Below are 13,566 nucleotides of genomic sequence, written 5' to 3'. Positions count from 1 at the left end.
GTAAAAAATCCACAATTTTTCCGAGGGCTTATTCTCGTATCTAACCTGGGTTTCTCGCTCCATCTTACGCGACTCCAATTCCCTCTCTCTCCTCTTCCTTCTAAATTTTCACAAGGTTCGTCCTTTCCTTCAATCTCTTCTATCCATCAACTACTAAGGAGGATTTAGCTTTCTCCTTCCACAATTAAACATGTTTAGACAACTGACCATGTCTGTACCTTTCTTGTTCGTAAATATTTTTTCTATAATCACACAAGACATGATACTTCATAATCATAATTAGGATACACTTAATTAATTAACAAACAAAATGATAAATATAACGACAAACTATATATATATATATATATATGATTTTATTCTTTGTACATTTAAGGAATTAATCAACAAAATGAAAAGTTATATACATTAGCAATCCAAATTTTTCATCTATATACATGATTTGGATATTGAAATCCGAGTTCATCACATCAGAACAAAAATCATTCAAGCTTGAACGCTAACCCTCAAATGTCTCAAATTCAAACCAAATCTAAGTAGGAGAAAAATGTATTACATTTGTATTAGATGTAACAAAATGTAACTTAATTATAATCTATTAAGGAATTGCATTGCATGCATCAAAATTAGAAAAAATGAGAAATTTAACAAATTTGAGAGGTGAAGGTGCTTAGTTTTAATGAACATGAGTAGAAATTGAGAGAATAATTAAAAGAACGAAGAATCTGAATTTTTGAGAGGTTTGTTCATGTTTCTAGAACTGATTGCAAATGTAAGAGAATGTAAAAGGAAAGGCTGGTCGCATAACTTAAACATGCGTGTCTGGATTTCAATGTTTGAAGGCATATTTCGGAGTTCAATCTTCGAACATATTTTTACTTGTATTTAATGCATTTATGATGAAGTGGTTTGTTGCATTGTGATGAGTTCAAATTTTAAACTCCAAACAGAAACAAAAGTGTATCTTCTATTTATCACCCGGGTGAGAGAGAACTACTAAAAGTGCAATGAGCCTACAATTTATTCATAACATGGGCATTCAAATCCAAATAAAAATCGCAAACAAATTCAAATAAAATCCACGAATCAAATTAAAATAATCGAAAACCGTAAAAAAATCAAATATTATTGAATGCGTATAAGTGCCATTTTTTAAATTAATTTTTTAAACCGATCTAAACCAATTATATATTTTTTATTTCATTTTTGTAACATCATTTCATTTTGTAATATTATTTTTAATATGTTATATGATATATATTATATTAAATATATTATTTTGTAATATTAATTTAGACTTGAATGTTATGCAACGACGCCGTATAAGTCAAAAATCCACAATTTTTGCGAGGGCTTATTCTCGTATCTAACCTGGGTTTCTCGCTCCATCTTACGCGACTCCAATATCCTCTCTCTCTTCTTCCTTCTAGATTCTCACAAGGTTCGTTCTTTTCTTCAATCTCTTCAATCCATCAATTTCCAATTAGGTTTACCCTATTATCTCTCTATGATTTTAGTTTCTTATAGAAATTTTCAATTCACATGTATATATTTATTTGTTGGGGTTTTCACATGTTGTGTTGTTATATAGCATGTTTCATTGCCTAAATTGTAGGCTTTTCAGAATATCAACATAGTTTTAATTGTAATGGTTGTGATTGTGTATGTGTCTGTTATATAGCTTGTGATTGTGACTGTTTTCCTTTTTTAGTTAACTTGAAATGGGATCAAGACACCGTGTTCACCGAGAGCCAATGAATCCTCGAAGAGGGTATCCACAGGAAAGTCCTTACGCTCGCGGCCCCGCTATGCAACGGCCGCATCTTCCTCCTCATCCTGCATTGTTAGAGGAAGAGCTTGAAGTGCAGCATGCTGAAATGAGGAGAATAATAGCAGATAACAGGAGGCTGATTGACGAGCGGATGGCTTTGCAGCGAGATCTCGCAGCTGCGAAGGAAGAGCTCCATCACATGAATCTTGCGATTGGTGATATTCGTGCTGAGCATGAGATGCATTCGAGGGATCTTGTTGATAAAAACATGAAGTTGGAGTCTGACCTTAGGGCGAGTGAGCCGTTGAAGAATGAGGTTATACAACTACGAGCTGAAGTTCAGAAGCTTAGTAGTATTAAACAAGATCTTTCTGGGAAGGTTCAGACACTCACGAAGGATGTTGCTAGGTTACAGAGTGATAATCAGCAAATTCCTTCGATGCGGGCTGAGATTGATGGCTTGCACCAAGAACTGATGCGTGCTAGGTTTGTGGATTTGGTTTCTATCTTTAAGCCCCCTTTTGTTGTTTTCTTAAACTGATGATAATTTCATTTTTGTTTTCTAGAACAATGGTGGATTATGAAAAGAAGGCAAACATGGAGTTCATGGAGCAGAGGCAGTCAATGGAAAAAAACATGGTTTCCATGGCCCGAGAAGTTGAGAAGCTTCGTGCTGAGCTTGCTAGCATGGATGGAAGACGTTGGGGAGCTGGTATGACTTGTTTGTTATATTTTCCTTTACAGAATTTATTCTTCTTCTATCGCTAACTCAATGTGTATTTATTAGTAATACAAGTTGTGACTTGTAAATATAATTGTAATGGTCCGATCTAATGAAATTGACATGAATAATTGGAGTAAGTTAATTATTAAAAAGAGGCGGAAAACAGTAAGAAAGACTTTTCTTTTAATATTTGAAAGTCCTTCATAATTGTCTGAAATATGGTTGTGGTTGTCAGTAATCGCATAGATGTAATGCACAAAAACTGTTGTTTCTTTAGAATGTAAGATACATATGTACAGATACAAGTAAGGCAATACATATTGTATTACACAAAAATCTTACATCTATTTTTTAATACGTTAAAAAAGATACTCTAAGCTTTTCCTATTTTTAATCCCCTCAACTCCCACGCTTTCTCTAACTCGTCTATGTGATGATTTTGAGAAGGGCAAAGTTATAGTATTCCAGTATTCCTCAAGGGAGGTATTAGTGATAACATGACTTGTATCCACATATTTCAATTTTTTGACTGGCAGTATTGAGGGTGGTGGCATCCCACAGGGTATATTTGTAGGCACATGTAAAAAATGTGGATACTGCAACATCCTATTATTAGTGTTGGTTAGATACTCATATGTTACCAGTGTATGCAAACTCGCGAGTTGACTTGTAGAATCGGACGAGTCGACGTCTCAAACTCCCACTGCCGCGCTGCGATTCAGGTAGGGTCGGATGTGTCTAACTCGGTAAACTCGAACGAGTAATGCAGCAAACTCGTTTTGGAAAAAACGCTAGGCGGCGCTTTTCTTGGGGCTTTTTGATAAAAAACCCTAATTTTTTAAAATTACTGGATCTGGGTCGGGTTCACTTAAAACCCATAATCAATATTTATAATATTAATGAGGAGTTTATTGAGACACTAATTCACATTCACTCCTTTTTAAAATACAGCATAATGTTAGCCTGGATATCTGTCACTACTTATTACTCCATTAATTCTTCCTCTTCCTGTTGGTTAAACTACTGCAAATTTTTTAAAATTTCATTCTTTATACATGATGATTTTTGGGATGTGTATATAATTATACACTGATAAATATATTTTTTCTATCAATAGTAGGATCTTACTATCCGTGCTACGATCTCCGAGTTATGATTTTTCAATCCTCTACTGATTCTGCATAAACTCTCGAGTTTTTAAACATTGTATGTTACACACATCATCCGGCTTGGAGTATCTGTGCTTCAGTGACTGAAGACTAAAATCATTATTTATATAATTCCAATTTGCTAAATATTATTCTTGTTATGTTGTCCCCTTTTTTCATGTTTTTTTCATTCCTGAAGGTGGGCCTTACGGAACAAATTTTGGTAGCCCCGAGGGGGGTTTCCCACCTCCATATGCAGATGGATATGGTGTTCACATGGTAAGTACCTTCCTCAACATAATAATTTTAGACTTAGAGTTCAATTATCCAAGGTTTTATTTACTTTGCTTCTGGTTCTATTTAGTCTGCTGCAGAGAAAGGTCCCCTTTATGGAGTGGGTACTGCTTCAAGGAAAGCACATGAGAAGCCTCGCACAAATCGTCGTTGAATGCAAGTGATTGATGTTGGTGATGAAGAAAGGCCTGCCATCCCTTTGGCTATGTTAGCGGAGTAGCGGATTGATGTCCTTCTGTGTATGCATACCATGTTAATGGTCTCTTATTTGCGGTTCTAAGTATATTATTAATTCTAAACTGGCATATTTAGGTTTTACTCCTGCTTTACCATTTTTAACTTGGGGAAAACATTGTTGCGGTATCTTTAAGTTTAAAACTTAGTGTGTTGGAGTTCTTCAATTTATCTATCTTCCATTGATAATATTTCATATTTAATATTGCTATTGGTGTGCTTTTTGTCTGGTTATTGTTGTTATTTTTTTTTTCTGGGTTAAAGCATGTTTTCTGTTGTTCATGGACTGGATCTCAGCGTTGCAACCTTGAGGTTTTGTAACCCCCATGTGTTGAGTCATGTGAGCTGAAGTTCAGTATGTAACGGGTTTGGCAATATTAGAAGACTCAACACAGAATTTTCATTTCTTCACGTGTTGTTAAATGAGGGGTGTTGTGCACTGCGTTTTATGCGATTGAGAGTGTGATTTTGGAATTAGTCTTATGCAGTGGATACTTATTACTGTTGGAGGAGTCACCGCATGTGGAGGAATTCGATGTATAATTAATCATGTTGGGCTTTTGTATTTACTAGTGAGTGGAATGAGAAGTTTCATTTCTCTTGAGATTAGACTGTATATCTTGTAGGATAGAATGTTAGATTGTAGTTTACATTTGTTTGTACGAGTGGATAAAAATTGCCTATGAATGCTGGTGATATCTGGTGGCCCGCTTCCCATGGCAATATCCAGATTAGTTGTGCAATTGGTGAAGGAAGCTGCCCGCACACATGATTAGGAATATAAATTTGTGAGTAACTTGTGTAGCTAATGATTTCTGGGTTGTATGGAAATATAGGATGCCAATACTCGTTTCATGAGCATGAGGTTGCAAGCTCTCAATGACGAGTGGATTTTATGTTGTTTGATATGCCAGAAAAGATGCTTGTAATGGAATTGTCTGCACTCACATTTTGAGTCAACGTACATACCTGCAGAAGTTGTTTAAGATTGGGATTATTCAAGCATTCTTTGCTCCTTATTTTGGATGGTAACTACTTTGCTGGTATGGAGGGGGGCTGGTTATAATGGGCTACCTTTGTTTGAAGTTGTGTTATTGATGGCACATTTACATTGTAAGTTATAACAATGTGGAGGCTTGTATTTACCAATTCATACTCTGGCATTCTATTACATTTGTTGATTGGGGAAAACCACAACTATGTCAAATGTGGATGGAGTGATAAAACTTCAGATTGATTTTGATCCATTCTGTTTAGTTTTGCTCTTAAAAGCTTAAAATTGTTTGGTTAGACTCCGGATGCTGTAATCGGTATTTGCGATACTGAGATTGAAATCAGTTGCAAACATGAGATGGGAATTTTATATCTGTCCCAACGAGATGGCATTGCTATAGGTTTTATACTGCTCTTCCAAACAATTTACTTGAAATGAACCAGAATTTGGTCAATCTGAAGATAGATTAGCTGTCTGAGACTTGAGAGTTATCCTACCCATCTGCCTAACAATTGGATTTAGGGGGGTGGGGGGTATGAGGACCCTTTTTAAGCTTCAACGAGAGAAATAAAGGAACAACTTTCTGGACTCTGGTCATATTGGTTTCATGGCACACAGTTTCTTGTTTTTTATAGTTGTTGAGTTGTGGTTAAGCTCCTCTATGATGCAAGATCGTCCATATCTTCTCTGCGAAAGTTTGGTGGTAACTACTGCTCTTTGCTGGCGTGGAGGGTGGCTGGTGTCAGTCTGTTGCTATTGTATTGAAGCGGCGTTACAGATGGTGCATTGTAAGTTGTGACTGTTTAGGAGTTGTGATTTCCAATTGTGATAATCTGGCATTTTGTTATGCTTATTGATTGGGGGGAAACCACAACTATGAGTCTATGACTAAGGTGAATGGGGAAATATGACTTTAGAAGTATTTTGCTCTTCTTTCTCTGAAAAACTTGAAGTTGTTTAGTTATACTCTGGATGCTCTAGTCTGTAATGGCAATACTGAGATAGAAGTCAGTTACAAATTATTACTGTACATGAAAAGATTCTTTCATGAAAGTGTTATATTTTCCCCAGCTAGATGGAAGTGCTATAGGTCTTCTATTACTCCTGCAAACAATAGGATTTAAGGAGGGATGTTATGATTTTGTACCCTTTTAAAGCTTGAACGAGAGAAGTAAAGAAACAACTGTCTGGTGGTATTGTTTATCATGCCACCTTTAAGTTTCTTATTCTTTATGTTGGTTGAGGTGTTGAATTATTATTGGTCAATGTCCTCATGGCTGAAAGGTCATCCAACAAATCTGCCTGACACTATAAGTTTTGTTTGTACCCATTTTAACCTTGAAGGAGAGAAGTACCTGTCTGGTAGTGTTGTTTCTCGTACGATCACCACAGTTCTCTATATTGATTGAGGTGCCAAAATCTCTCTGGTCAAGCTCGTTGATGATTTGCAAGATACTCCTATGTTGCTGGTATCACTGTGGATTATCTAAGGAGTAGGCTGGAGGCTGCGGAATGTTTGAAGACCAGCTGTTGATCTGAAGCTCATAGGCAAGTATTTTGCTCTCTTTATCAGTGTCAATGATTTAACCATGTAGAACTTGCTATTTACCCTGCTGATTACAGTCATGTAAGGTTTAGTATGCTGCCTAATACAAAACTTAATTGTTGCACACCTAAATTAGGATACAATGTTAGAATTAGATTATCTTTAGATTTAGTTACTAGTGTACCAGAAATTTCAGCATAATAGTCCGGATTTTAAAATCTTAATTCATCATAAGTAATGGTAGTAGTAGAACATTGTTGTTGCGATCTTCTATAGGCTAAAATGATTTAATGGATAGTTGGAGCTGTCCGAAGTTGTAGGGTGGAATAACTTCACTTCCATGTTGTTTTTATAGGTCTCAGTTGTTACTGGGCTTGTAATACGAGCAAAGGAAAGTTAGCTTGATTTGTATATGTAACAAATCAGGTCAGGAATCAAATCATCCAATATTGTTAATTTGCTCTAAATTGCTGGACAACTCAGTTAACTTGGATGCATTTGCAGCTAAAGTTAAATGCTTGCATCTTATAAGTTGAATTAAAGCTGTATCCAGTGTTGGGTTAAGTATACTGCTGCTATTGCTACTTTTCTCTACGAGGATTCGCATATTGCAGAATTTGGAATTGTAGAAACTACCTTGTTGAAGAGCATTAAAAGCTAGAGGCTAATATCTTTAGGCTATGATCTCGTTATTAGTTGTTACTGCCAATTTGAGCATGCATTTTGTGGCTTGTAACAAGCAGTCTCTTGGACAAACTTGATTATGAGATTAGAGCGGAAAAGATGAACCACCAGTTTCCCTAGAAAGGTAAAGGTCTTGGGTACCTATAAAGAAACCCCCTTTCAGGTAAAGGTCTTGGGTACCTATAACTAAACCCCCTTTCAGGTAAACCCTTTCAGGTAAAGGTCTTGGGTACCTATAAAGAAACCCCCTATCAGGCTAGGTCAAAAAATACTGGTTTTCCTTTCCTTTTAGCTAGTAGTACTTAGGCAATCAATCCCGTAAAATCTTGAGGTTGCTAATGGACTTTATCAAGCTGGTGTATGCTAGCAGTCCGGCATCCTGCCTATCTAGTACTCCTCTTTTGAAGGAGATTTGTTCACTTGCTATAAGTAGTCATTTTATTTTGTTTTGATACTGATATCAGTATATAATTTAGCATTAAGATTTATGTTCTTTCATTTGTCTTTTATGGTTAACTCATGGATATATTTCCTGCTGAACTTTATCTGCATATTCAAGTTACTTAATATTTATTTCTAACTAATTTTGTATTTTCATTATTGCAGATGAAAAGCTGGAAATTTTGTTTGGGACTGAAAAAGTAAGGATAAATCCCCACAAACATCTTTTGTCGATAAGACGAATAAGATTTTGCAGAATAGCAGGAGGCTATTTATTATTTCAAAATGAAAATTCAGATGAAGCTTACTGTGGGCAGAAGGCAGGTAGGTCGCTAGTGGTGGTAGGATGCATTTTATCTGGCTGTGCTGGATCGAGATAACCCATTAGCCTGACTTTCTTGTGTTTTGAATGTTTAGTTGTGAGATTGGAAATGAAAGGTTTACGACTATGTTTCAAAGAGCCAAGTCAGTAGCCTATCTTTTATGCAGGATTGCCCTTCCCAGAATGCCATGAGTAAAGAATCCAGCTACAGTTCTCTGATCTATACAAAACACACTGGGTATTGTGTTTCTTTCGGTTTCGTTGATAGCAGAAGAGCCTGACTCTATACGATTAGGTTGGTTAGGAAAAATGAAGGAAGAATAGTCCCTCTTGAATTAGCTTCATAATACAAAATTCCCTTAACATGAGGGAATTCAAAAATATATTAGAGGATAGTTTTTACTATTTCTTCAAATCATTTCATATCTCTATAATAAAATTAAAAATATATTAATCAGGTACATTCTCTAAAAAACACTTGTAGAAAGTTTAGGTTTCTCTCCTTTTCTTCCAAACACCCAAATGGGGCCTTAACTGGGATTATGAATCCTTGCTTTGTTTGTTTATTTCTTGTGTTTGTGAAAGAAAGGATGCCTCAGTGAGATGTATCAACTTTTTTCCTAGTACAAGTAGGCTACACAGGACTTGGGATACCATATTTTGTTGCCTTGGGTTGTTACTTCTTAGTTGGAATATCCATATTTTTTTGGCTTGGGTTGTAACTCTTTAGTTGATAAGAAGAGTTTCTCAGACAGTTTTAGATGTACTAACAAGCTTCTGGGTTTTTATGCTGATGGCTTAGATTTGCTTCCTCTACATATTTCTTTCCCCCCATTTTTTTTGTCTTTAGTTGATTTTACTTCGGTTGCAGTTGATTGTGTCATTTGGTTTATGTGATTTAACTTTTGAGTTTTGACTCGATACCCATTATTTATTACAGAAGTGTGTAGGAAATGTACCTATTGATAGGGGCATTTCCTAATGGGTTATTTGATTTTTCCTATTTAAATTTGTATTATTTTTTATCACTCTTTGGTCATCTTTTGAAGGATCTGAGTTGTTTACATACACATTGTATTCAAGAAACTCAAATTCCATTAATATTAAGAAAACAAAAAATAGTTTTATTGAATTCTTGTGTATACGCTAAGTCAAACTCTGTTATATTCATAAGGAAGTGGGAACATTCTTTTCAGTTAGAACTTTGCTGTGCCTATCAAATTCATAGGACTCCTATCCTTTCAGCTTGATTATAAATAATACTGAAATATTTTTTACTTACACAAGACAACAGACTCTGTATATACGCTTCTTGGATTGTGCTCATAAAAGAATAGTCAATGACAGCACTTATAACAGAATTGTCAGTAATTGTGCATGTTTCAATGCCATAGTTTCCATGGCTAAGTAGTAATGACAGAGGGTAATAACTTTGATCTTCTCCCTTTCACTAGAGATTTTGTATCAGGAAAATGTTCCCCACCATTAGTTAAGTCCTCCACAGATCCATCTTTTGTTACTGTCATAGGGTAAGTTACTAGATGCACACCTTCCATGTCCATAATTTCTTCACTACTATAGATTTTCCACATTTTATCTCCTATTGAACACATTCTCTGCACACATTCTAAACTTTCTGGCTTCAAAAACAAGTCCTCAGCTCTCCCTGTATGCTCATACCACATCGACATTCTGTATGCATGAATATCGCCTTTGGTCATGTGGTCATCATTTCCTTCATGAGTTTGATAACCTCCAATCGCAATCTCCGTGTCTCTTTGCCCGTCCATCGATCTTTGGTTCACATTTGCCGATCCTATTAATATATATAGGTCATCCACTGGTGACAAGAACAACAAAAAACACCATTAGATTTTACAATTGAGACCAATTTCGTAAGCGGGTGAAAATAGGAAAATTAAAACTGCAATTAAGCTGACATATACTTATGATGTAATCGTACCTATCATGAGCTTGGAGTGAACATACACCATGAATCTTCTATTTTTTTGTGCATTCCAATATTCAGTTTCAGGATGAGGAGAATGTGGAGGAATATATTCTGCATTTTCCTTCTTTTCCCTATTTGCCAGGCAAAAGAAGTTCAAGTAGTCTCTTGGATGTCCTGGCTCACCACTTTCTATAATTGCTTCTCCAATCAACTTATACATCATTGTCATTGTTTCTCTTGTCCAATGCAGTATATCTTGAACTGGTTCACTCTCAGGTCCTCCTTCTGGCCACATTGGCATGACTATATACACTGCAAATCTTTCTCTTGCTTTAATCTTGTTGACTACTTTGAGTGCAATCTCAATAGGTATCAAATTTCTGCAGCCACTGTTTGTATCTTTCTGCCACAAATGGCATCCTCCAATGAAATATTGGTTTTCAATGTATACAAACCTATTGGCGCGCCTAATTGCTTCGACGTAAGCTTCATGGATGCTAGTCTCAACTGTTAGTTTTCGAAATAGTTGGCTAGCCGAGACATGGTCGATTGAACGATATACTTGAACTTTCCAATTCCTTTCGATGGAAGTGCTGGTTGAGGAAACAGGAACAAGATTTTGTAAGGTGTTTGCAGGGACTAGAAGTGATGAATCACATTGCTTTGTCCATCTTTGTTCAAAATTTGTTAACACATCCCAAGCCGCCTCGCCGGTAACACAAGCATGAGCATCATGCCAAGGCTCTCTTGGACCTCCTTTCTTGAGGCTTGCTCCAACAATGCTTGTTTGGTAGAAATCATGGTAATGTGATTCCTTAGTAAGTGTTTGAAACAACGAATGTTTCTCTGTATCATATCGACCGTCGCACAAATCTAACCCTCCCAAGAAACTCATAATTTCCCTGTCATTGACAGAGTTAGGAGCCTTTGTATCCACGGTTACGGTTTTCTGATGATGAGCGAAGATTGTTGGGAATTTATGATGTAATCTAGGACACTTTCTGCATACTACTTTTGTGTGTTTAAAGTATGCAAATGCATCCTCATCATGTGTGTTCATCACACCTTTGTTCTTGATAAGTGGCAATGATGTCTCATCATCCCAAATCATAATCCTTACAGAAACACCTTCTTCCGCTTTCTTCTTCAACAAGTCACCTAACTTAATTTCTCTAGCATGTGGGATTTCTGTTTTAGGATCCCTAACCTGCAAAAAGAACACAAGGACCATTAATGGTTCGGAGAAGGAAGCAAAACCGAGCCGAAAACAAAACCGTTCTAATAGTAGAGTATACAATGAGATTATATATGTACCAAAACCATCTTTGGATTGAAAGACCAGCCTGCAATATAAACTAAATACTTTGCACCCTCAATAGCTTTATAAACATCTTCCCATAGCAATCTTGGAAATCCACATATATCTAAAGGAGGTTGAAAAGTAGGTGAATGATGAGCATCATGATAGAGCTTAACATGACAGTTAGATCTTTGTGGGAATGTAGCATCCCTTAGCCCTTGAAACTCTTCACTATTTAGTAGCTTTGACCAACTTGGTTCCAAATTTGCTGGCTTGAACCATAATATAAACCTTAATTTTAGTTCTTGATTTGGTTTACCATTTTCCATGAGGAGAGGGAAGAATCCATCAATCAAACTCTCTTGCTTCAACTGTTGTGCCTTGATGTGGTGTTTTCCTAATATGGAACATGATGTTTTCAGTGTAATGGTGATGGTTGAATCAGATAGATGAGCACAATGAATCTGAAATGTTTGGTTCCAAATACGTTCACTTTCTTGTATTGTTTTGGCAACTTTCTTGTTGTCTATCTTGATTGTCACATAAGCAGGCTTTCCATTTATGCATAAACACTGTAAAAAGGGAAATTTGATACATAAGTTGAGTTTACAACAAAATATAGTTCGGTATTTATGAGAGTTCAGTTTGTGAACTAAAAGACACCAAAAGAGTAGTAATAAGACACTTCGGTTGATAAGCTAAGAGACACCGAAAAAATAATAATAAGACAGTTTGGTTGACTAGCCAAGAAACACCGAAAGAATACTAATCAGACAGTTAGACAAGTTAAAAGATACAAAAAAAATACTAATTAAACATTTCGGTTGGTGAGATAAAAGACATCGAAAGAATACTAATCTACAATACGATTGGTGAGGTAAGAGACATCCCGACATCGGAAAAAATAATAAGAAGAAAGAGTCATTATTCAAATTATAGAAACTAATATAATTCACATATCAAAAAAAATATTTATTTTTATTTCATAAATTATAATAAAATGGTGTGATTTTACTCTTTAGTCCCTCATTAGGACCAAAAATAGAATAAAACCGTTACATGCATGACTACATAGGAATAAAATTTAAGGATCAAAATTGTCAATATTATAGAGATTATAATAATATATTGAATCCAATAGTTTATTAGAGCTCACATTGAAGGGAAATGAAGGAGAGTAAGGAGTTGCATTGAAGATTGTAGCTTCAATTGTCCCATGGATGAGGTCCATTGCAAGATTCTTCAAATATTCCACACAAGAATGAGATGAGAGACAGAGAGAAAAAAATGAACAACTTTGTTTGACCTTTGTGGAGGATCCTTAATTATATGTCACCAATATTACATGTGATGATGATATATGAGTATATATAAAGGTTTTAAGGTTGGTGTTTGAAATGTAGAAGCAAAGGGAATCTTAAAATGCAATAGAAATGTTTGGGAAAACTTGTGAAATTATTCAGTTATTGATGTTAACTGTTAAGTCACACAGTTCAACCCTTCACGGCTATGCTATTTACACGTTTTTGCTTCAAGCACGAGTTTCTTAATCACTTTTTGCCGTGCCACCTCTGCTTAGAAAAATGCTAAAAAATTCAGCTAGGAAAAAAATCTAACACTTTACAATCAAATTTTTTAATTTAAAAGATTCATTTCATGGAGGTAATCTGGCATTGTGGAACACTAAATGGGAAAATATAGAAAAACAAATTGGAAAAAGAAAAGAAACGGGAAAAACAGAAAACAAAGAATATTTAAATTAGTTAAATATTTTAATAATATTGATATATTAAAATTTGAAAAATAAATAGGTTGTTGAATAATGAGTGGTAGTCAATAATATACAATCCTGAATCTCCTCCGCATGTGACCATAAAACCACCCGACGCCTATTAGTAATGGTGTCTCTTTGTAATGTTTCTTTTGTTTCCCAGACATTGTCGAGACACTGTCGACGTAAACCAAATCCTCGAAGAAGGATAGCAACCGCCTCTTTAGGAAATGACTTTGATGTTAGAATTTGGAGAATCTGCTCGAACATTGATAAGGCGACCCTGGCTCTATGATACATATATTAGCATGAGCTGCCTCGTTGAGGGAGGTAACCAAGTAGTATCGGTCTTTGAAATGCTTCAGTCTCTTCGAGTAGACCTCAAA

At 35.7% G+C, this 13,566-nt stretch overlaps 2 protein-coding genes across 6 annotated transcripts; one reads left to right on the top strand and one right to left on the bottom strand.

Annotated features, from left to right (window-relative positions):
* Positions 1-8,974, top strand: LOC131653898 (protein FLX-like 3). 5 transcript variants are annotated; one of them, XR_009299168.1, is made up of 7 exons: positions 1,304-1,441; positions 1,712-2,257; positions 2,338-2,483; positions 3,843-3,922; positions 4,008-4,196; positions 8,002-8,160; positions 8,254-8,974. XR_009299168.1 is itself a non-coding variant. In XM_058924225.1 (5 exons), the coding sequence occupies exons 2-5, from the start codon at positions 1,722-1,724 to the stop codon at positions 4,089-4,091; spliced, it is 846 nt and encodes a 281-aa protein (XP_058780208.1). In that variant the 5' UTR covers positions 1-115; positions 1,712-1,721; the 3' UTR covers positions 4,092-4,376. The 5 variants fall into 5 exon arrangements, 2 of the variants coding, with proteins under 2 accessions (XP_058780208.1, XP_058780207.1); XR_009299167.1 differs by having other exon boundaries at positions 4,008-4,176; positions 8,002-8,974; XR_009299166.1 differs by having other exon boundaries at positions 8,002-8,974.
* Positions 8,975-9,456: 482 nt separating this feature from the next.
* Positions 9,457-12,730, bottom strand: LOC131653897 (phospholipase D alpha 4-like). Its single transcript, XM_058924223.1, has 4 exons — positions 12,566-12,730; positions 11,424-11,981; positions 10,122-11,316; positions 9,457-9,998 (listed from the first exon to the last, which is right to left on the bottom strand). The coding sequence occupies exons 1-4, from the start codon at positions 12,638-12,640 to the stop codon at positions 9,562-9,564; spliced, it is 2,265 nt and encodes a 754-aa protein (XP_058780206.1). The 5' UTR covers positions 12,641-12,730; the 3' UTR covers positions 9,457-9,561.
* Positions 12,731-13,566: the final 836 nt, after the last annotated feature.

The sequence above is a fragment of the Vicia villosa genome, linkage group LG2, assembly GCF_029867415.1.
Source record: "Vicia villosa cultivar HV-30 ecotype Madison, WI linkage group LG2, Vvil1.0, whole genome shotgun sequence".
NCBI lineage: Eukaryota > Viridiplantae > Streptophyta > Magnoliopsida > Fabales > Fabaceae > Vicia > Vicia villosa.
This window is presented reverse-complemented; position numbering and strand designations above follow the sequence as displayed.